This window comes from Vipera ursinii (assembly GCF_947247035.1).
Source record: "Vipera ursinii genome assembly, chromosome: 1".
Lineage (NCBI taxonomy): Eukaryota > Metazoa > Chordata > Lepidosauria > Squamata > Viperidae > Vipera > Vipera ursinii.
The window spans coordinates 184191350-184216363 of record NC_139512.1 but is presented as its reverse complement, the minus strand read 5'-3'; the positions used below and the strand labels follow the sequence as shown (position 1 = coordinate 184216363).

The following is a 25014-nucleotide window of genomic DNA, read 5'->3' as shown; positions in this document are numbered from 1 at the left end:
ACGACACCTTTAGCAGACACTGAATTGGTTAGAATATATAGGAGGCAGAATTCCAGGTTTAAGTTTTTTTGGTTGGTATTTTTTTTGGACACATTTCTGGTTTCAGAGTTAAAAATAGAAATACTAATTTTTCTCACAAAATTACAGAAAGAATATAATATGGATTGTAAAAAGCACCGTGAAATTGTTTGAAAATGATTTTCTGGCACTTCTGTATATAAAATTAGATTTAAAAAAAATATCACTTAATAAGGTTCATTTTTTTTAAAAAAGAAAAAGCCTACCACTAGGAATAGCAGAACAAGAGTTGGAAGGGACCTTAGAGGTCTTCCTGGAGGTAAATGTAGGTACATTTAAAAAATGCATAAAAATAAGTTTTAAAAAATCATTTTTAAACTGGTCCAGTGATCGAAAATGGCTGTTTTTCAGTTCCTATCAGATAATGTTATTGAGGCCTTATGAGGGGCTAAAATTCAGTTGAGAAATAGGGAAGGTAACATAATTTGCTGCATATGCTTCCTCAAATCTCGCAGATTCACAGATACCAGATTATTTCACAAGATTTAGCTCCACTCATCTGCACTGTAACTGCTCACATTACTATCCAAACTTTGCTCAAACCTGATCAGTTTAACCGGCTTTTTAAAAATGTATTTAAATTTATATGCTGGCCATTGTTTGTTTCAGTGACTCTGGACAGATTATAAAATGACTGCAAGAATTCTTCACAAGGCCCTTCAGATGTTCATGATTATTCCCTAAGGTTCTAGTAAGCAGCACTGACAGATTCAGTAAGAATACACAATATTTAATTTGTTGCTACTTGTATTGCCAATGTGTAGGCTCAAACCAGGCACTCAGTCATGAGATGGGTTTATTTCCAGTGATACTCCAGGCTTCTGTTCATATAATTTCAAGCAATCATTCTGACAAGGTGAATCAAGTAGGGTTGAATATTGTTGCCAGTCATTATTACTTAATATTTACAGGTAGTATTTGACTTGCAACTGGTTACATGATGGACTCCAAAAAAGTACTTATGACCCAGTTCCAATGACCGGAGGAAGGAGGGCTGCAGTCACATATTCACATTTTGAGTACTCAGCAACCAGCCCACATTTATGGTTGTTTGCAGCATTTCATGGTCACGTGACCACAATTTACAAAGTTTCTTTTGCCAGTACAGGTAGTCCTATACTTACAACTGTTCATTTAGTGACCATTCAAGGTTAAACAGCAGTGAAAAAAGTGATTTATGACTGTTTTCACATTTACAACTGTTGCAGCATTCCCATGATCACATGATCAAAATTTAGACCTTTGACAACTGAGTTATATTTATCACAGTTGCAATGTTCCAGGGTTATGTGATCACCATTTGTGATCTTCTGAGAAGCAGTTAATGGGGAAGTTGCATTCACTTAACAACCATATTACTACCTTAAGTCCACTGAATCACTTAACAACTGCAGTAAGAGGTCATAAAATGAGGCAAACTCACTTAACAAATGTCTCACTTAACAATAAATTTTGGGCTCAGTTGTGATCATAAGTTGAGGACTACCTGTACTGGCTTTTACTTCCAATCTGTGGCAAAAACTACTCATTATGGACAATAGGTTCACTTAGCAATCGTGGCATTTGCTTTACAACTGCTGCAAAAAAATGTCATAAAATCAGGTCAGTCATGTGGGTGCCTCAACTTGGAACCGTCATGACATACAACAGAAATTCCAGACTCCATTACAGTTATAAGTTGAGGACTACCGGGATATAAATTATTTGCTGTCTGTCAGAAGAATTCCTGACTTCTTCCCCTGCAAGTTAGCTCATAGGTTGTTGTTTCCATATGCCAATATGGAATCCTATTTAGATCTTGATGGGATTAAAATGTGCCCTAAAATCACTTGCCATTCTCTGTAGTTAGAATTAGAACTCAACAATGCGAAGACAGAAACTTTCATCTTTCCTAAACTTCCTAGAATCTATAGGTGGCAACTAAACGGTCATGAAATCAAAGAAAAAGTTATCTTTAAAATACTTTAGGATCTCTCCAGCAGAGAAGTACTCATGTGGACTATGTAGCTCAGAATACCGTATATACTTGAGTATAAGCCGACTCGATTATAAGCCGAGACCCCTAATTTTACCCCCAAAAACTGGAAAAAGTTAGTGACTCGAGTATAAGCCGAGGCTGGGAAATGCAGCAGCTCACGGTAAATTTCAAAAATAAAAATACAGGTAGATAACAATAAAATTGCTTTAATTGAGGCATGTGGAAAAGAGGGTCAACAAAAACAATATATTATCAGTATATTCAACAAAAACAATATATTATCAGTATATTCAACAAAAACAATATATTATCAGTATATTCAACAAAAACAATATATAACATTAAAGTATTAACAATAACTTTAAATGTACAAAAACCTTAACTCAATAAGCAACCAAGCTAAAACACAAGCATCAAAATCCTTCAAAACTGGATTCCTCCTCCTCATCTGTATCTGCAAACAGAGCTTCAGCTGTAGCTGGTGTGAGGTTATCATCATATACATTGTCACAGAGTTCGCTGTCATCACTATCACAGTTGTCGTCCTCATACAAAGCAGTGTCTTCACTGCCATCCATAGCATTACTTATGCCACATTTCCTGAAGGCGTGCTTCACCATGTCCTCTGGAATCTCTTCCCATGCATCACGAACCCACTTTGCTATCAGTTCTATGTCAGGCTTCATCATATTTCCACCTTTTGTTAGTCGGGCTTGACCAGATGACATCCATTCGCACCACATCTTTCGCACACGGTCTTTGAAAGGTTTATTTAAACACACATCTAAGGGCTGTAATACAGATGTAAGCCCACCTGGAATAACGGCTAAAGTAACTTGAGAAGACTTTGCCAATGTTTTTATGTCATCAGATGTGTGGGCTCTGAACATATCCCAAACTAGCAATGATGGTTTTTTCTTTAAGGCTGCTCCTGGTCGTCCATTCCAAACTTCTTCCAGCCACTTTTTTGTTCCATCTTCATCCATCCAGCCTTTAACATGTGGGCGCACTGTAATTCGTGGTGGGAATTTGACCTTTTTAGGCAAGGTCTTTCTTTTAAAAATAATGACAGGCCGCAGCTTAGTTCCATTAGCCAAACATGACAGAACAACTGTAAAATGGTTTTTCTCATTACCTGTGGTTCTGAGTAAAACAGTTTTGTCTCCCAAACTTGCCACGGTTCTGTTGCTTGGAAGATCAAAGGTCATAGGTGTTTCATCCATATTCCCAATATCTCCCAGGTCATAGTTATGGATCTTTCTTTGTTTTATGATGAATGAATGGAATGACATCACTTTTTCATCAAGGTCTTTTGGCAACTTCTGTGAAATCTTTGTTCTTTGCCGCAAACATAGGCCATACCTATTCATGAAGCCAGTACACCATCCTGCTGATGCAACAAAATTTTCAATGCCTGGTACTTTTAATTTGTCATCTTTAGCCATTTGAAGGGCACGTAAGCGAATTCCCATGCGTGTTACGCAGTAACCATTTTGACGACACTCCATAACCCATTTATGCAATTCAGTCTCTAGAGCCACATATGGAGTTGTTAAACCACGTCGAGCTTTTTTTGCCTTTGGAATCTTTTCCAACTCAGCTTTCATTTTCCGCCACTCCCTCACTTGTTTTTCATCAACACCAAATTCCCTACTTGCAATACTGTTATTGCTTTTTTCTGCTCTTGACACAACCTTTAGTTTGAAAGCAGCTTCGTATGACCTGCGTCTTTGTTTTGGTGCAGGATTAGAAGTACTGGGCTCCATTTCTAACAGGAATGGGGAGGTCTGCTATGGAGGCGGCAGTCAAGCGTTGTTTCCCTCCTCGTGGGTGTGTGTGTGGGGGGGGCAGTCAAGCCTTGTTTCCCTCCTCAGTCAAGCTTGTTTCCCTCCTCGTGCGTGTGTGTGTGGGGGGGGGGAGGGGCTTGTTTCCCTCCTCAGTCAAGCTTGTTTCCCTCCTCGTGCGTGTGTGTGTGTGTGTGTGGCAGTCAAGCGTTGTTTCCCTCCTCAGTCAAGCTTCTTTCCCTCCTCGTGCGTGTGTGTGTGTGTGGCAGTCAAGCGTTGTTTCCCTCCTCAGTCAAGCTTGTTTCCCTCCTCGTGCGTGTGTGTGTGTGTGGGGGGGGCAGTCAAGCGTTGTTTCCCTCCTCAGTCAAGCTTGTTTCCCTCCTCCTGTGTGTGTGTGTGTGTGTGTGTCAAGCGTTGTTTCCATGTGGGCCCTGGGCTGCGTCCCCGGCGACTCCGCTCCCTCCCCTCACCTCCGGGCCGGGCTTCTCTCCGCCCGTCCGCCCGCCGGCGGGCTGGCTGGCTGGCGCTGGTCCCCGGGCGAGGCAGCGAGCGAGCGGGCGAGCGGCGGCTGGCTGAGTTCGGGGCGGCACGGGCGAGCGAGCGAGCGGGGGAGCGGCGGCTGGCTGAGTTCGGGGCACAACGGGCGAGGCAGCGGGCGAGCGATGGGGGGGAAAGCGGCGGCGGCGGTATGTTCGGGGGCAGCGGGCAAGCGATGGGGGAGGAAAGCGGCGGCGGCGGTGTATTCGGGGGCAGCGGGCGAGGCAGCGGGCGAGCGATGGGGGGGAAAGCGGCGGCGGCGGTGTGTTCGGGGCGCAGTGGGCGAGCGATGGGGGGGAAAGCAGCGGCGGCGGTGTGTTCGGGCGCAGCGGGCGAGGCAGCGGGCGAGCGATGGGGGGGAAAGCGGCGGCGTCCCTTGAGACGCCGCAGCAGGATACCATGGTTGATGGCATCGAAAGCCGCCGAGAGGTCGAATAGGACTAGGACAGAGGAATATCCCCTGTCCCAGGCCCTCCAGAGATCATTCACCAGAGCGACCAATGCCGTCTCCATGCTGTACCCGGGCCTGAAACCCGATTGGCACGGGTCTAGATAATCCGCTTCATCCAGGACCAGAGGGAGCTGATGCGCCACCACACTCTCAACAACCTTCGCAAGAAAGCGAAGGTTGGAGACTGGACGAAAGTTATTTAACACAGCTGGGTCCAAGGCGGGCTTCTTGAGGAGAGGTCTCACCACCGCCTCCTTCAAGGCGGCGGGGAAACTACCCTCACTCAAAGAAGCAGATATAACCGCCTGGAACCAGCCTCGTGTCCCCTCCCGAGCTGCATAAACCAGCCAGGAAGGGCACGGGTCCAATAAACATGTGGTGGCGCTCAATCTCCTCATAATCCTGTCTACTTCCTTCGGAGTCACAGGATCAAACTCCTCCCAGATAACATCGACAAGACCGCCCGTGTCCTGTTCGTCAGACTCTGCCCAGTTGGAGTCCAGGCCGGTCCGAATCCGAGCGATTTTATCCAACAGATATTGACCAAATTCCTCAGCACGACCCTGCAAGGGCTCCTCCCTCACCTCCTGATTGAGGAGGGAGCGGGTCACCCTAAACAGGGCGGCCGGGCGATTATCTGCGGACGCGATGAGGGCGGAGAAGTAATTAGATCTCGCCGCTCTTATCACTGCGAGATAAGACCTAATATGGGTTCTTAGTCGCAACCGGTCAGATTCGGATTGGCTGGACCTCCAACGGCACTCTAGGCCCCGTCTCCGACGCTTCATCTCCCGGAGCTCTGCAGAGAACCATGGGGCTCGCTGGGATCTGCGCCGGGTTAGGGGCCGCAAGGGTACAACTTGATCAAGTGCCTCCATGGCCGCCCTTTCCCAGGCTTCCACTAAGGCATCCGCCGAGTTGTGAGCAGGAGAGGCAGGTGGGGCCCCAAGTGCTGCCTGGAACCTGTCAGGATCCATTAAGCGCCTGGGGTGGTACCATCTAGTTGGCTCCGTACACCCATGGTGGGGGGTGGCAAAACGGAAGAGGTGATGATCGGTCCATGACAGGGGCATAACAGTTGGAGAGCCCCCACCAAGATCATCAAACCACCGTCCAGATAAGAAAACCAAGTCAAGGGTGTGGCCTCCCTCATGAGTCGGTCCAAGAATTACCTGCGTCAGGTCCATGGCCGTCATGGAAGCCATGAACTCCCGAGCTAACTCAGATGATCCTCCTAGGGATGGTAGATTGAAGTCACCCAAAACTATAAGTTTGGGGAACTCAATCACCAACCCCGAGAGGACATCGAGTAGCTCAGGCAGGGCTGCCGCTGCGCGACTAGGTGAAAGGTACACCAGCAGCAAGCCCAACTGCGCCCAAGGACCACATCTCAAAAAGAGAGACTCACACCCGACTATCTGAGGAACGGTGGTCTCCCGCGGACATAGGGTATCCCTAATAACTACCGCCACTCCCCCGCCCCTATCAAGAGCCCGGGGCTGGTGTAGCACCCGGAAACCTGGTGGGCAAAGATCAACCAAAGGAACACCGCCCTCTGGGCCCAACCAAGTCTCCATGATGCAAGCCAGGTCCGCATGCTCACCCTCAACTAGATCCCGAACAAGGGGAGCCTTATTAGCAACGGACCTGGCATTCAGGTAGACCAGCCGGAGCTCAGGAGGCTGCACATCCTCGCTCCCAGGACCTCGGGGAAGAGACAGAGGGTCGGAGCGCCTCACTGCTTGTAGATAGCGGAGATGACCCTCCCTGTATCGATACACCAGCTGCCGTTCCCCAACGTCCTGGGAATTGGTAGTCCCATGACCCGCTCCCGAGCCTCAGAGGCAACCGCACCCCGCTCTCCCCCTTCGCGATCAATCCTAGGCCTGGCCTGAGCAACGGTTGTTGGACCACCCCCCTTAGCCAAACAACCACAGCCCACTCCCACCCCCCTCCCTAACCCTACAAAAAAATTTACTAAAAAATTATTCTTATTCCCTAAATTGGAAGCAAGGCGAGCTTCCAATTCTTGTACAGTGTGCAACAATTACTCAGAATTTTGAAACTGTGGCGTCTAAATTCTTGCAAAACATCTTTCAAGCTCCATACTGTGTTTCCAGTGTAGTTCTCCAATGTGAGGCTGGTGAAAATAAGACTAAAAACAAGATTGGGCAAACTTCATCTATTGGTTAATAGAGTTGACTACTCTGTAGCTAACACTTTTTAATGAAAAAAACAACAAAAAGTTACAATATAAAGATTAAACAGCCTACAGAGAAAGATGCATTTTTACGGATTTTCTAAATCTACAGAAAAGGGGACCCAAGTGGAAATTGTAAATTGTTTTAAATAATTATATTAAAGATAAGTATGTTAAAGATTCAGGTTGTATTCATTTGCTAAGTAATTTGCATATTCAATTAATTTTAAAAAAATCTACATTAATATCATTAACAGTTACACCTCGAACATTAAAGAATTGCTATGATGATTCAGTGAATCTTCTAAAAATACTTCATGCTCTTTGGATACCAACAAACTAAAGAATGAGAGATGTGGAAGGGCAGAAAAAATTAGTGGAGGGCAGAGAGAAAAAGATAGAAGGATCAGATATATATCCTGAATGGAACTGGATCTTTTCAGAGTTCACCACCATACTGTCTACTAAAATTAATAGTTATGGACCCGATCACTAGAAATAACAATGAACGAGCAGAATATTTAATAAAGGAGATAATCTACCAACCGCTCCCTGATCTCATAATACTTTCACAAAAGTTTCTTTCAACATATAAATGACAAGAAACAAGGTAAGAAAACAGTTGGTCCAGTAAAGAGAGAAGATGGCAAGAAAGTAACAGGCAGTAGAGAGAAAGCAGAGCTAAACTCATTCTTTGCATCAGTCTTCACACAAAAAGAAACTAATCCAAACTATCAAAAACATAACTATAAAAGACAGACTAGAAATAAAAATTAAAATAAGCAAGAAATGGTAATAGAACACCTGTCTGACCTTGATGAATATAAATCACTGGGACCTGATGGATTACATTCCAGAGTTTTGAAGGAGCTGGCAGATGTCATCTCATCTGTACCATATCTTTAAAAAATCCTGTACCATATCTTTAAAAAATCCTGGAGCACCAGGCAACTACCAGAAGATTCGAAAAGAGCTGATGAGGTTCCCATCTTCAAAAAAGTAAAAAAACCAGACCCAGGAAACTACAGACCAATCAACCTAACATCAATACCTGGGAAGATACTAAATCCTTAGTAAAAGGCGAAAGATTTGTACGATCTGAAGAGAAACCAGAGTAGTAAGGCCAGCTGTCAAACGGAATGGTTGTGTTGAGACACCACTCTGAATGAGCGTGCCGATCTCACAGCTTTTTCTCTGTTCACGGTGGGTTTTTTAAAAGCCCCAAATCTCTTGGAGGGAGATTAGAAGCGGAGGCGCCCTGCTGAGCAGCTCACAATGGCGGTTCGAGCTGCAGAAAGCAGGAAAGCCTAGGAAAAAGCCGGGTGAAGGAGACGGCCCATTATGGCGGCCGTGAAGAAATGACAGCTGTCAAAAATAGCAGTGAGCTATCGGGACAGCAATTCAACTAACCTGGCAGAGGAAACACTCAGCAAACTCTTGTAAGTGTTCCAGATGGTGAAATTTTGCCGGAGAATTTCACAGAAGAGAAGAGAAGAGGAGAGGCCCCAGAGCGAAAGGGGATTCACCTCCCCTGTCAGATAACAGTGAGAAGGAAACAGGGATAAAAAGAGATCTGACCTTAAAGCAATAGGTTCACAGGCTGTAAGGACTGGAAATCAAGGAGAAATCAAAGAGCTCTTTCTGGCTCTTGCAATAAAGCCAAGAAGGAGTTTAACAAAAAACAAAATAAACTTGAAGAGTGACAGTGCGGATTGAGCTGAGAGAGCGGACATCTTGAAGAAGAACTAACAACCAATTAGCATCAAAGAAGGGAAGAGTGACACTTATAACTTAAGAAGTGAACTATTTGTTTCAAAAAGTTTCAGAAAGGATAAGTGGTAATTGTTTTGAGAATTTAGACCAATAAGAATTAACTGAATATAACCTATGGTATGATTGATTTGGAGGACACTAATTAGGAACAAAAAGTTGAATGTTTAAGAAGGGAGAGAAAACCTATTTGTCCCCTTGTTGTATATAATAATATTCATAACTGAACTGGCTGTGAAATCTGGTTTTTATTGTTAAAGAATTGAATAATATTGGTTATATTATTGAGGTAATTTAATGGTTATATTATTGCTACATGTTTCTATATAGAAAAGTTAGGACTGTTTGAAATATACACATTTGAAATTGATTAATATTGATTATTATGTTTTAGAAGCGTTAGTGTAATAGGTGTAATAGGTTGGATATTGTGTTAGCAACAAAATCTAGCTTTGTTAAGATATAAGTATAACCCTGGAAGAACGATAAATTCCCCAGGTGTGGTGGAGGGAAAGACAAAGATTGTGTATAAGTGGGAGGGTTGGCTGACGTCATTTAGAAAGATGACAAGCATCCCAAATCTCACAAGAGTTGGGACTGGAAGAAAGCAGATGACCCAAGCCTCATCAGTAGAATTAAGCCCAGCAGGGCAAAGATCTATAGAGGAGATGATGCCGTGGGAGAGAGCAAGCTCACTTAAAGACATACAAGCAATATTACAATCCATGCAAGAGGTTATGTTGAGAAATCATGAGGATTTAAAAAGAGAAATAGGTGAAATAAGGAATGATACTGGAGAACTTAAAGAGAGGATGGGAGCAATGGATGGAAAATTTGAATGTTTCCAACAGCAAATATTGAAAAATGAACAGAAATTATTAGAAATGGAGGATAGAATGAATAAGGAGGAAAGAAGAGTAGATGAAATGAATGAAAAACTTTTGCAAGCAAATAAAGAGTTAGAAAAAACCATCATACTGCTTGAAACTGAGAAAGCAGACCACTATTTACGTTTCCAAAACGTAAAGGAAGAGAAGGGGGAGGACCTCCCAGAAATGATGACGGACTTGCTAGCAAGGGCCCTAGGGACAGGGAAAGATGAGATGGCAAATGAGATTGATGAAATATATAGAATTCACACAAATTATGCAAGAAGAAATAACTTACTCAAGGAGGTACATATCAGATTTGTGAAGAAGTCAATTAGGGATGAGATTTTGCAGAGAACAAGGGATGATCGAATAGAATATAGAGGTAAACAACTAATTGTCCTCAAACAAGTCCCTAGGAGGGTAAGAGATCTGAGAAGGCCCTACCAACATATTACATCAAAATTAATAAGACAAAATATTAATTTTAGGTGGCTGATGCCAGAAGGGATTGTGGTGACCTGGCAAGAAAAAAGATATAGGTTAGATTCGATTGATAAAGCAGAAGAGTTTTTCCAGCAGCATCTAGGCAATGAAGATGAACTAGAAGAAAGAGAGTTAAGAGAAGGGAACAATGCAGAGAGATATGATAGAAAGACACTGAAATCACAAGACAAAAAACAGGAAACAGAGAGAAGAGAAAAAATGAGAATGCACATGATAACAATGATGTGAGTAGACACAAAGAAGTTAAGGAAGACAGACCAACAAGGGCAACAAGATCAAAACAGAGGCAATAATATAGAAATATTAACAGTATTATCATTAAATGTGAATGGACTAAACTCCCCAGCTAAGAGAAATATAATTTTGAATAAGCTCAGTAAGAAAAATTTAGATATAACAATTCTACAAGAAACACATATAAAGACTCAAGATTAGGATCTATTAAACTACCCTAAGTTAGGAATTAAATTTGTATCGCTTTCACAGCAGAAGAAAGGAGGAATTGTGATATACGTTAAAAAAAGAATCCCAGCAAGACAAATTTATCGACATGAGGAAGGTAGAATATTGATTATTGAAATTTCCTTGAATAAAAGAAAGGTCGCCCTGGTAGGAATTTATGCACCCAATGAAAAACAAAGACAATTTTATAAGAAATTGCATAAGGTTATTGCTGATATGGAATATGAGAACATTTGTATAATTGGCTATTTTAATGCAATTATAGACAGAGAATAAGATTATAAGAGTGAGGAAGTTAGGAAACAAACCAGGAGAATATTACCCAGTACTTTTTTAAAAAATGGTGGAGGAATTAAATATTCAAGATAGTTGGAGGGAGAGAAATTTGAATGAAAAGCAATTTACATACTATTCTGGGCGGCATCAATTGTGGTCTAGAATTGACAACGAAAGAACTAAATTCAGATATTGATGATATAATAATAGATATTAATACTTGGGCAGATCATAATCCCATTGTAATTAAATGGAAAGAACAGAAGACAACAACAAGGAGGTGGACTCTTAAAAGGCAATCCTAAGCCAAACAGAATTTAAGCATAAGACGGAGGAACAAATGCGGACATTCGTCCAGATAAATAAGAAATTTATGGGATACGGCCAAAGCAGTTATGAGAGGAACTGCAATTGTGTATATGGCCAATGAATATAAAAAGAAAAGGCAATATCGAAAAAGTTTAGAGGATGAACATAAAAAATTAGAATTAGAACTACAAAAAACTCCACAATGTAGAGATTTAAAACAACAGCTGGATTTAAATAAGCATAAATTGAATATTATAGAAAAGGGAGAAATGGCACAAAAACGTTTTTGAGCAGGCAAATAAACCTGGGAGATGGCTGGCCTATAGATTGAAAAAACAAAAAGATAATACATGAGTAAATTATGTAATCAAGCAGGGGAGATAGTACATCAAAATGATGGGAAAAAATGGGTGATGTATGAATTCTATAAAAATCTTTATAAAGAGGAGGAAATGATCACTGAGAAAAGAATATCACAATATCTTATGAAAGCAGACCTACCGAAGGTTTCAGAAAAACTTCAAAATATATTATATAAAGATATAACAGTCCAGGAAATTATGGAAGCTATTAAAAAACAAAAAAGTAATAAAACACCTGGCCCTGATGGATTACCGTCCGAAATATATAAAAACCTCCAAGAACTTTTGGTCCCAACCCTATTGGATTCATTTAATGAGGTACTAAACACAGCAAAAATTCCAAACTCATGGAAAGAAGCAATCATCTAATCCCTAAAGAAAACTCTGATTTGACCTATATTAAAAATTATAGACCTATTTCTTTACTGAACACGGATTACAAGATTTTCACGACTATAATGGCAGAAAGATTAAAAAAATATTTAGCTGAATTTATTCATACTGACCAAAACGGCTTCTTGCCTAAAAGAAAAATTAGACATAACGTCAGGATCATACTAGACATCTTAGAATACTATGAATTTCATAGTGAAAAACAAGTGGCATTAATTTTTGTTGATGCTCAGAAAGCTTTTGATAATGTCAAATGGAAATTTATGTTGACTCAACTCAAACAGATGGAATTCGGAGGAAGAATTATAAATGTTTAAAGCAATCTATTCCAAGCAAGAGGCAAAAGTAATCATAAATGGAGAATTAACAAATAGCATTCGAATACAAAAAGGTACGAGACAAGGCTGTCCAAGATCTCTTTTATTATTCATTCTTTCTTTAGAAGCACTCACAAGAATAATCCAAAAAGATAAGTTAATTAAAGGATTAGAAATCAGAAAAGAGATATTTAAATTACAGGCTTATGCGGATGATTTAGTTTTCATTCTGGAAGACCCTTTAGAATCTGGAACAAGATTATTACAGGTGCTGGAAAATTATGGAGATGTTGCGGGATTAAAAATCAACAAAGGAAAAACTAAAATGCTAGTTAAAAATATGTCCAACTTACAAGAAACTGAGCTGGTAGAAAAAATTAACATCCAGACATCTAAAAGAGTAAGGTACTTGGGGATCCAACTATCAGCAAGATGTACTACACTTAAAAGAGAAAATTATGATAAGTTAATGGACCAAATTATAGTAGACCTACATAGATGGAAAAACTTGCAGCTCTCTTTTAAGGGAAGAATAGCGACAATCAAGATGAATATACTGCCCAAATTACTCTTTTTATTCCAATGTGTACCAATTAAATTACGTAAAGATTTTTTTGAAAATTTAAATAGAATTACATCTAAATTTATCTGGCAAGGTAGAAAACCGATAATCAAGTTAAAATTATTACAGGATGCAAAGGAAAGAGGAGGGCTCGGCCTCCCAGATTGGGAAAAATATTATCAAGCAGCAATAGCGGTACGGATAAAGGATTGGATACATTTAAGGAACAGAAGACTACTAGCATTAGAAGGTCATGACTTGCAAATTGGGTGGCATGCTATAATGTGGATGGAAAATATAGGGCTCATCAGTACTTTCAGAATCATCATATTAGACGAGCACTACTAGATGTGTGGATAAAAATTAAAAATTTTAACTATATAGAAATTCCCAATTGGCTGGGACTTCTGGGTGGCAAGGCTCCGTTGATGGCAGCCGTTTCGGCTGTCAGCCCCATTGCTTTCTGTAGAGCCTCTAAAAACAGTGACGATCAGCTGTTTAGCGGCTCGGAAACCCGCTCCTCGGGAGAAGAGGAGGGGTGAGTGCTTAGGTAGGGGTAGAGCTCCCCTAGGTCACCAGAGTTTAAACTCTGGTAGATGAAGGGTGTGAGCGCCCCCGAAGCCTGAGTTTGCTCTCTCCCCCCAACACACAGTGACAACAAACCCTCCATCCCACCACACTATGTGAACCAACTACACCACACACTGGCCTCCCAAGTCAATTCTGCATAAGATTATGTCCTATTTAAAAGCCTAACAGCCCACGGATAAAAGCTATTTTTCAGCCTGTTGGTATGGCTGACTATATTCCTATATCTCCTACCGGATGGTAGGAGAGTAAAGAGATACCGTCCAGGGTGTGAGTCATCCCTGAGAATCTTCCTCACTCTTCCAAGGCAACGCGCCCTGGCGATGTCATCCAGTGGTGTCAGGGAACAGCCCACAATGTCTTGTGCTGTGCTCACTACCCTCTGTAATACTTTCCTATCCGCGGCTGTCAGACCAGCATACCAAACCACAATACCATACGAGAGGACGCTCTCTATAGTAGACCGGTAAAAGAGGGTCATTAGCTGTTGTTCTACCCTGTTCTTCCGCAAGACCCTAAGAAAGTGAAGCCTCTGTTGGGCCTTTCTAGCCACCTGAGTTGTGTTAACTTTCCAGGTCAGATCTTCACAGAGGTAGACTCCCAGAAATTTAAAGGAGGAAACTCTCTCTACACAGTTCTCTCCAATGTAAAGTGGGGCAGGTTCCTCCTTTTTTCTCCGGAAGTCTAACACCATCTCTTTCGTCTTGCCGATGTTTAGGTGCAAGTTGTTGTTACTACACCATATGGATAGTTTTTGTACCTCCACCCTTTATGCTGTCTCATCCCCACCTGTAATAAGACCCACCACAGTTGTATCATCTGCGAACTTGATTATCGCAGTGGATGGGTCAGATGATACACAATCATAAGTGTATAAAGAGTACAGGTAGGGGCTAAGCACACAGCCCTGTGGCGTGCCGGTGCAAAGCTTCAGGGGGTGGACAAAGCAGAGCCGACCCTCACTGTTTGTAACCGATCCCTAAGAAAGTCTTGAATCCAATCGCAGATGGCGGGGGAGAATTTCAAGTCAGTCAGCTTCTCGATGAGAATGCTTGGCAAAATGGTGTTGAAAGCCGAGCTGTAGTCAACAAAAAGCATCCTAACGTAACTTCCAGGCTTCTCAAGATGACTTGCTACAGAGTGTAAAGCAGTAGCTATGGCATCGTCTGTCGACCTATTTCCCCTGTAGGCAAATTGATGTTTATCAAAGTCCAGTGGGAGGCATGTCCTAAGATGTTGGAGAACCAATCTTTCGAAGCATTTCATGACTACAGACGTTAATGCAATAGGTCTGTAGTCATTCAGGCACTCAACTGCAGTTTTCTTGGGGACTGGGACAATGGTAGCTGCTTTCAAGCATGATGGTACACATGCCGTTTGCAAGGAGAAGTTAAAAATCCTTGTCAGGACCCCTGCTAATTGATCGGCACAATTTCTGACCACTATCCCCAGCACCCCATCTGGGCCTGCAGCTTTGCTGGGATTCACAGCCTTCAATACAGCTCTCACTTGGTGTTCACACAGGGTGAGTGGCTGAGAGTCAGAAGGCCGGCCACCAAAGGCTATGGGGTCTGGTCTTTTAACCTCGTAGCGGGCGAAGAAGATGTTCAGCTCCTCAGCCAACGAGGCATTGGTGTTTGCCATGCTCCTCGTGCTGCCCTTATAGTTGGATAAGTGCTGCAGTCCCTGCCATACTTGCCTCGGATCGTTGTTCGCTAAATGGTTCTCTACCTTTTGTTTGTATTGTTGTTTTGCCATCCTAATGGCTCTTCTGAGATTTGCCCTGGCCTCTCTGTATCTGTCCCTGTCCCCCGCCTTAAAGGCAGAATCCCGGGCTCTCAGGAGTGTTCGTATCTCTGCAGTCATCCAGGGTTTACAGTTCCGGTAAACTCTAATGCACTTATCCGTTGTTACACTATCAGTGCATGTTCTAATATAAGAGAGTACGGCATCTGTATATGAATTTAGATCTTGTTCTTCAAATATACTCTAGTCAGTGGCTTCAAAGCAGTCCTGCAACTGACTGAGAGCACCCACTGGCCAGGTTCTGACCCTTTTTGTGACTGCCTGAGTCCTTTTCCTGAGAGGAACATACTTTGGGCACAACAGGAGTGAAAGATGGTCAGATGTACCCAGGTGGGGAAGAGGGAAAGCTCTGTATGCCTGTTTCAGATTGGAATACACATGGTCCAAAGTGTTCTTCCCTCTGGTGGAAACTTGCACATACTGTACAAACTGTCTTCAGACAAGCTTGATTGAAGTCCCCAGCCACGACAAGAGTGCCCTCTGGGTGAGTTTGCTGCTGCCTGGTGATGACGTCATACAGCTTAGAAAGTGCCATGTTGACATTGGCATCAGGTGGAACATAAACAGCTATAATTGATAGAAATTGATTCAGAAATGGAACTTGTCAAAGATTGTATGACAAAATGGGCCCAGAATTTTCAAGAGGTTATAACAATGGATATTTGGGAAAAGATTTGGGTCAGAAATGTAAAATTTACACAGGCTCAAAACTTAAGAGAGAATTTTTATAAAATGTTTTATAGGTGGCACTTAGACCCTAAAAAATTAGCATGTATCTGAACTGTCAGCCTAAATGTTGGAGGTGTGGCTGTGAGGATGAAACGTATTATCATATATGGTGGACTTGTAAAAAAGTCAAAGCTTTTTGGATTAAAATTTGGTGGAACATGCAAAAGATATTTAAGAAAAAGATAAGGTTTTCTCCACAGTTGTTTTTGTTGGGTATTATTACAGATTTTACTGTTATAGATACTAAATTGATGTTGAATTTAATTACGGCAGCAAGACTTTTAGTAGCACAATATTGGAAGAAGGAGGAACTGCCTACTATAGAAGAGTGGACTCTCTACATGGGGCTTCCCTTGAAGACTACTCGGAGGCTCCAACTGGTACAGAATGCGGCCACGAGAGTTGTCTTGGGAGTTTCCCGGTACTCCCATGTTACACCTTTGCTCCGCGAGCTGCATTGGTTACCAGTTGTCTTCCGGGTGAGGTTCAAGGTCTTGGTTATGATCTTTAAGTCCTTACATGGCATGGGTCCGGGATACCTCGAGGACCACCTGCTGCCGGCGTCAACTCCCCTCCGCCCTGTGCGTGCCCACAGAGAGGGCCTCCTCAGGGTGCCTCCAGTCAGGGAATGTCGACTGGTGGCCCCCAGGGGGAGGGCCTTCTCTATGGGTGCTCCGGCATTATGTAACCAACTGCCGGTTGAGCTCCGGATGGCATCGGACCTTCGATCCTTCCGTCGCGGGTTGAAGACCTATTTATTTGAATTAGCTGATCTGGCCTGATGGGGGAATATGGGTTTTTTAATTGGTTTTTATTATTCTATCATTGTTGTATTTTAATTGGGCATTGGTTTAATTTTCTTTTAATTTTTGTATAGCTATTTATATACAGTCGTGGCCAAAATTGTTGGCACCCCAGAAATTTTTCCAGAAAATCAAGTATTTCTCACAGAAAAGTATTGCAGGAACACATGTTTTGCTATACACAGGTTTATTCCCTTTGTGTGTATTGGAACACAACAAAAAAAAGGGAGGAAAAAAAGCAAATTGGACGTAATGTCAAACAAAACTCCAAAAATGGGCCGGACAAAATTATTGGCACTCTTAACTTAATATTTGGTTGCACACCCTTTGGGAAAAATAACTGAAATCAGTCGCTTCCTATAACCATCAATAAGCTTCTTACACCTCTCACCCGGAATTTTGGACCACTCTTCCTTTGCAAACTGCTCCAGGTCTCTCTTATTGGAAGGGCGCCTTTTCCCAACAGCAATTTTAAGATCTCTCCACAGGTGTTCAATGGGATTCAGATCTGGACTCATTGCTGGCCACTTCAGAACTCTCCAGCGCTTTCTTGCCATTCATTTCTGGGTGCTTTTTGACATATGTTTGGGGTCATTGTCCTGCTGGAAGACCCAAGATCTCGGACGCAAACCCAGCTTTCTGACACTGGGCTCTACAGTGCGACCCAAAATCCTTTGGTAATCCTCAGATTTCATGAAGCCTTGCACACATTCAAGGCACCCAGTGCCAGAGGCAGCAAAACAACCCCAAAACATCATTGAACCTCCACCATATTTCACTGTAGGTACTGTGTTCTTTTCTTTGTACACCTCATTTCATTTTCGGTAAACAGTAGAATGATGTGCTTTACCAAAAAGCTCTATCTTGGTCTCATCTGTCCGCAAGACGTTTTCCCAGAAGGATTTTGGCTTACTCAAGTACATTTTGGCAAACTGTGATCTTGCTTTTTTATGTCTCTGTGTCAGCAGTGGGGTCCTCCTGGGTCTCCTGCCATAGCGTTTCATTTCATTTAAATGTCGACGGATAGTTCACTCTGACACTGATGCTCCCTGAGACTGCAGGACAGCTTGCATTCCTTTGGAACTTGTTTAGGGCCGCTTATCCACCATCCGGACTATCCTGCGTTGCAACCTTTCATCAATTTTTCTCTTCTGTCCACGACCAGGGAGATACGCTACAGTGCCATGGGTTGCAAACTTCTTGATAATGTTGCGCACTGTGGACAAAGGCAAATCTAGATCTCTGGAGATGGACTTGTAACCTTGAGATTGTTGATATTTGTCCACAATTTTGGTTCTCAAGTCCTCAGACAGTTCTCTTCTCCTCTTTCTGTTGTCCATGCTTAGCGTGGCACACACAGACACACAATGCAAAGACTAAGTGAACTTCTCTCCTTTTTATCTGCTTTCAGGTGTGATTTTTATATTGCCCACACCTGTTACTTGCCCCAGGTGAGTTTCAAGGAGCATTACATGCTTGAAACAATCTTGTTTACTCACAATTTTGAAAGGGTGCCAATAATTTTGTTCGGCCCATTTTTGGAGTTTTGTTTGACATTATGTCCAATTTGCTTTTTTTCCTCCCTTTTTTGTTGTGTTCCAATACACACAAAGGGAATAAACCTGTGTATAGCAAAACATGTGTTCCTGCAATACTTTTCTGTGAGAAATACTTGATTTTCTGGAAAAATTTCTGGGGTGCCAACAATTTCGGCCATGACTGTATGCCCTGTGAACCGCCCTGAGTCCCTTGGGAGAAGGGCGGTATAGAAATCAAATAAATGAAATGAATGAATGAAATGAAAGTTTCTAACTTGGTGGAAATGGCAAAGATTTTAGCATATTTGAAAGAACAATCACAACAGAGATATATTGTGGAATGGAGAAGATGGATTGAATATATTCAGAATAAAGTTTCATTTAGCATTTGAATAAGTATTGGTTTTATATGGTGTATTATTAGTTATTTGTGAGTAATATAGTTATGTTTAAGGAGAATTAAAGTGCGATAGAATTTAATATTTTATTTTTGTTTGTTAGCATATTTTAGCTTAAGTTTGTAAGTTTATACCCTGTATTCAGCTCTGGGAAGGGGGGGAGGGGAGAGTAGGGGAGGTTTGGGGGGAGGGGAGGGGGAGGGAGGGAGTTTTTCCTTTTAAAAATGTACTGTAAAACTTTTCAATTAAAAAAAGAAAGAAATTCTATCTATATTAGAGATTTTTATGCACCCCAAATTTATAAATATAGGAAGTGTAATTACATATAAAGATCTCTTAGACAAAAATGGAGACCTGAAAACAAGAAAAAGATTATCAGAAGATGGTGTAGAGTTGGAATGGTGGACATACTTACAAATACAGTCACGATACAGAAAAGATAAAAAAGAACCAGGGATAAAATTAGAGCATACACAATTAGATAAAATTCTTCTAGGAACAGAAGATCGAATGATAAAAAAGATATATCAATATTTATTAGAACAGGATTTGTTAGAAGAACAGGTAAAAGAAACAATGTTAACATGGAGTAAAAATGTTGGTTATAATATTGACTTAGATAATTGGCAATTACTATGGGATAGAAATAGGAGGTTAACACTAGCTACCTCCTATAAAGAGAATTTGTACAAGATGTTTTATAGATGGCATCTTCCCCCTACAAGGTTAGCAAAAATAGATTAAAAAAATCTCACCAATGTGCTGGAAATGCAGAAGGCTTCCAGGGACCTACTATCATATGTGGTGGGAATGTTCAGAAGCGCAAAAGTTTTGGCAGCAGATAAAAAATTGGTTGGAAGAAATATTACGGCAAAAAATTGATTTTAAACCAGAAATCTTTTTATTAGGAATTATTAATGATAATTTCAGTAAAGCATCTCTCTACTTATTAGTACATATCTTAACTGCAGCAAGACTGGCATATGCCCAAAAATGGAAAAGAAAGGAAACACCCATTGAAGAAGAAATAATAGATAAAATTTTATCCTGTGCTGAAATGGACAGGTTAACCCTAGAGATCAAAAATAAGAACGAAACGGAGTATTATGAAATTTGGCAAAATTTGTACAATTGCTGAGATGAACATTGTTTGATTGGTTAATAATGTAAGGATTTCTTATTAGCATCTATATAATGGGCATAACTGAAAGATATGTAAAGGACTGAATGACAGTTTACTAAAAAAACCGACAAATGTTATATGTACAGTTTGTTATACTCTGTCCTGTTATAGACTGTATTTTAGGTTTTTGTTATTTCTTTCTGTAACATAAGATAATACTAATAGTAGTGTTGCAGCTAGGGACGTTGAATCATGTCCACTTTTGTTTTTAAATGTATATTTAATAAAACTTTCTTTAATAAATAAATAAATAAATCCTTAGTAAGACCACACCTGGAATACTGCATCCAGTTTTGGTCACCACATTACAAAAAAGATCTTGAGACTTTGGAAAAAGTGCAAAGAAGAGCAACTAAGATGATTAAGGGCCTGGAAACTAAAACATGAAAAATGGTTGCAGGAACTGGATATAGCCAGTCTAGAGGTAAGAACTAGGGTGTGTGTGACATGATCGCAATATTCCAGTATTTGAGGGGCTGTCACAAAAAAGGGGGTCAACTTATTTTCCAAAGCACCAGAAGGTAAGATAAGAAACAATGGATGGAAACTAATAAAGGAGAGAAGCAACCTGGAATTAAGGAGAAACTTTCTAACAGGACAATTAACCAGTGGAACAGCTTGCCTTCAGAAGTTATACATGCTTCATCACTGAAAGTCTTTAAGAAAAGACTATATACCTGTCTGAAATGGTATAAGATCTCCTGCTTGAGCAGGGAGTTGGAGTAGAAGACCTCCAAGGTCCCTTCCAGCTCTATTTTGGTTGAAGTAGAACTGGAAGACAGATTTCCCATAGTTCCTTGGGTTCTCTGAAAATATTTCATATTTACTGTGAACTGCCTAAAATGATCTTTTATAAAACAGGCAGCCATGTATATTTCTAAATAAAAAGATTACCAGTAAGTCCCATCTATTTAGAGGACGAGAGATTAAATTCCTACTGAAATCAATATTACATGGGTTGATTGTATCTTAAGTATTTGTTTTCTGAAATGTTTCTAATATCCAAGGTAAAACAAAGCAATATTTATATATAACTTACCTTTAATGTTCTAGTTGGAGCCCAGCCAGTGCCATCAATAGAATGTTCTCTCAATAAACTGAAAGAGATAACAAAATATTATCTTACAAATACAATTCACAACTTTAAATACACTAGGTTTTAGAAATGCAATCAATGTAACAAAACATGCACATTCACTTAATACTGTAGACTAATATTTTACAAGTATTGCCAGAGTATATTTGCATTATAAAAAGTTCTGAAAATATCATATTATTATATTTATATCAAATATAAGTAGTCTTCAACGTACAACCATTTGTTTAGTGACCAAAGTTACAAAAGTGAATTAAGATTGTTTCTCACACTTATGACCATTGTAGCATCCCCATTGTAGCATCCCTATGGTCACGTGATCAAAATTCAGATAGAATAGAATAGAATAGAATAGAATAGAATAGAATAGAATAGAATAGAATAGAATAGAATAGAATCTGGAAGGGACTTTGGAGGACGTACACTGTCTCAGACAGGTGAATGTCCAGTCTCCTCTTAAAAATCTCCAGTGATGGAGCACCCACGATTTCTGGGGGTAAGCTATTCCACTGGTTGATTGTCCTCAACTGTCAGGAAGTTTCTCCTTAATTCCAGGTTGCTTCTCTCTTTGATCAGTTTCCAACCATTGGTTCTCACCCTTCCCTCTGGTGCTTTGGTGAACAACCTGGCCCCATCTGCCCTTTGGCAGCCCCTAAGACAGCTGCAGTGTCCCAGGGCAGGGCTTTTCAACCTTTTCACCACTTTTAGAATATGGCAACATCCAAGTACCACCAGTTGCCTAGCTCCAGCCATCTCTCACTTAGGCTTGTGCGATGCTGCCACCGATTCAGCTCATTCCCCTCCCCCGCTACCACTTTTCTAGGATTGTGGCATACCACCTGCCAGGTGCCAATGTACCACAGGTGGTACCCGTACCACTGGTTGAAAAGCCCTGTCCTAGGGTCATGTGATCATTTTTTGCAACCTTCTGACAACCAAAGTCAATGAGGAAGCTGGATTCCCTTAACAACTGTTACTAACTTAACAACTGCAATGATTCACTTAACAACTGTGGCAAGTAAGGTCTTAAAATGGGACAAAACTCACTTAACAACTGCTTAGCAACAGAAATTTTGGGCTGAATTATGGTCATAAATTGAGACTTACCTGTATGAACAGATATAAAATGATATCTTTATTTTTTAAAAGATACGGAATTATACGTGATTCTTGAAGATGTTGTTTCTTCAGATAATAACGACTGAAATTATTAATTTTGCTAGGGCTTTTCCCCCTCATATTCCTCTTAATCTGCCTTCTTGCTTGACTATTCTATTAAACATGACTATTAGTCTATTATCACTGACATGGTAAAGAATCTTTTTATGACAATTTTAGTTATATGAACATTGATATTAGCTGCGAAGTTCTGTCCGACTCATCGTGACCCTATGGACAACGTTCCTCCAGGCCTTCCTGTCCTCTACCATCTTCTGGAGTCCATTTAAGCTCATGCTTAATGCTTCAGTGATTCCATCCAGCCACCTCATTCTCTATCGTCCCTTTCTTCTATTGCCCTCAATCTTTCCCAGCATTAGGCTTTTCTCCAGTGAGTCCTCATTAGGTGGCCAAAGTATTTGAGTTTTAGCTTCAGGATCTGGCCTTCTAAAGAGCAGTCAGGGTTGATCTCCTCTAGGACTGACTGGTTTGATCGCCCTGCAGTCCAAGGGACTCGCAGGAGTCTTCTCCAGCACCATAGTTCAAAGGCCTCAATTCTTTGGCGCTCGGCCTTTCTTATGGTCCAGCTTTAAATGCCATACATTGCAACTGGGAAGACCATAGCCTTGGCTATACGCACTTTTGTTGACAGGGTGATGTCTCTGCTTTTTAGTGTGGTGTCTAGATTTGCCATTGCTTTCCTCCCGAGGAGCAAGCGTCTTTTTAATTTCTTGGCTACAGTCCCCATCTGCAGTGATCTTGAAGCCCAGGAAAATAAAATCTGTCACTACCTCCATTTCTTCCCCATCTATTTGCCAGGAATTGAGAGGGCTGGATGCCATGATCTTGGTTTTCTTAATGTTAAGTTTCAACCCAACCTTTGCACTCTCCTTCTTGACCCGCAACAAGAGGCTCTTTACTTTCTGCCATTAGAGTAGTATCATCTGCATATCTTAGGTTGTTGATATTTCTTCCGGCAATCTTAATTCCAACTTTTGATTCCTCTAACCCTGCCTTTCTCATGATGTGCTCTGTATATAAGTTAAATAGGCAGGGCAACAGTATACAGCCTTGCCGGACTCCTTTCCCAATTTTGAACCAATCAGTGGTTCCGTGTCCAGTTTTCACTGTTGCTTCCTGGCCCACATATAGGTTTCTCAAGAGACAAATAAGATGCTCTGGTATGCCCATCTCTTTAAGAACTTGCCACATTTTGTTATGATCCACACAATCAAAGGCTTTAGCATAGTCAATGAAGCAGAAGTAGATGTTTTTCTGGAACTCTCTAGCTTTCTCCATGATCCAGCGTATGTTGGCAATTTGATCTCTAGTTCCTCTGCCTCTTCGAAATCCTGCCTGTACTTCTGGTAGTTCTCGGTCAACATACTGCTGGAGTCTAGCTTGTAGGATTTTAAGCATAACTTTACTAGCATGAGAAATGAGTGCAATGGTGCGGTAGTTTGAACATACTTTGGCACTGCCTTTCTTTGGAATTGGAATGTAAACTGATCTTTTCCAATCCTGTGGCCACTGTTGAGTTTTCCAAATTTGCTGGCAAATTGAGTGTAGCACTTTTACTGCATCGTCTTTTAAGATTTTGAATAGCTCAGCTGGAATACTGTCACCTCCACTAGCTTTGTTGTTGCTCAGCTTTTATAAGGCCCACTTCACTTCACATTCTAGGATGTCTGGCTCGAGGTCAGTGACCACCTCATTGTGATTATCAGGGACCTTAAGCTCATTCTTGTATAGTTCTTCTGTGTAATTTTGCCACCTCTTCTTAATCTGCCTCTGTTAGGTCCCTGCCATTTTGGTCCTTTATCATGACCATTTTTGCATGAAACGTTCCCTTCATCTCTCCAATTTTCTTGAAAAGATCTCTGGTCCTCCCTATTCTATTGTTTTCTTCTATTTCTTTGCACTGTTCATTTAACAAGGCATTCTTATCTCTTCTAGCTATTCTCTGGAATTCTGCATTCAATTGGATGTATCTTTCTTTTTCTCCCTTGCCTTTTGCTTCCCTCCTTTCCTCAGCTCTTTGCAAAGCTTCCTCAGACAGCCATTTTGCTTTCTTGCATTTCTTTTTCTTTGGGATGGTTTTGGTTGCTAAATGTTGTACAATGTTGCGAACCTCTGTCTGTAGTTCTTCAGGCACTCTGTCTATCAGATCTAATTCCTTAAATCTATTTGTCACCTCTACTGTATATTCAACAGGGATATGATTTAATTCATACCTGAGTGGCCTAGTGCTTTTTCCTACTTTCTTCAGTTTAAGCCTAAACTTTGCAATGAGAAGCTCATGGTCTGAGCCACAGTCAGCTCTTGGTCTTGTTTTTACTGACTGTATAGAGCTCCTCCATCTTTGGCTACAGAGCATATAGTCAATCTGATTTCTGTGTTGACCATCTGGTGATGTCCATGTGTAGAGCCGTCTCTTGGGTTGTTGGAAAAGAGTGTTTGCTATGACCATCGTATTCTCTTGACAAAATTCTATCACCCTGTGCCCTGCTTCATTTTGTACTCCAAGGCCAAACTTGCCTGTTATTCCAGTTATCTTTTGGCTTCCTACTTTAGCATTCCAATCCCCCATGATGATAAGGACATCATTTTTTGGTGTTAGTTCTATAAGGTGCTGTAGGGCTTCATAGAACTGGTCAATTTCATCCTCTTCAGCACTGGTGGTTGGGGCATAGACTTGGACTACTGTGATATTGAATGGTTTGCCTTGGAGTCGAACTGAGATCATTCTGTCATTTTGAGGATTGTATACCAGTATTGCTTTTCCTACTCTTTTATTGACTATGAAGGCTACTCCATTTCTTCTGAGGGTTGCCCGCAGTAGTATACCTGATGGTCATCT

At 41.2% G+C, this 25014-nt stretch overlaps 1 protein-coding gene across 7 annotated transcripts in view; it reads right to left on the bottom strand.

The window, feature by feature from the left end:
* UBE2F (ubiquitin conjugating enzyme E2 F (putative)) overlaps positions 1-25014 on the bottom strand; it is a 142843-nt gene that overhangs the window by 17391 nt on the left and 100438 nt on the right. For all 7 annotated transcript variants that reach the window (XR_014491514.1, XR_014491515.1, XR_014491516.1 and 4 more), the window contains one exon: positions 20940-20997. Coding sequence is in view for 3 of the 7 variants with exons in the window: in XM_083355031.1 (XP_083211157.1) it covers positions 20940-20997 (58 nt within the window). In the remaining 4 variants the exon portion in view is untranslated. The remainder of the gene's footprint in view (positions 1-20939; positions 20998-25014) is intronic.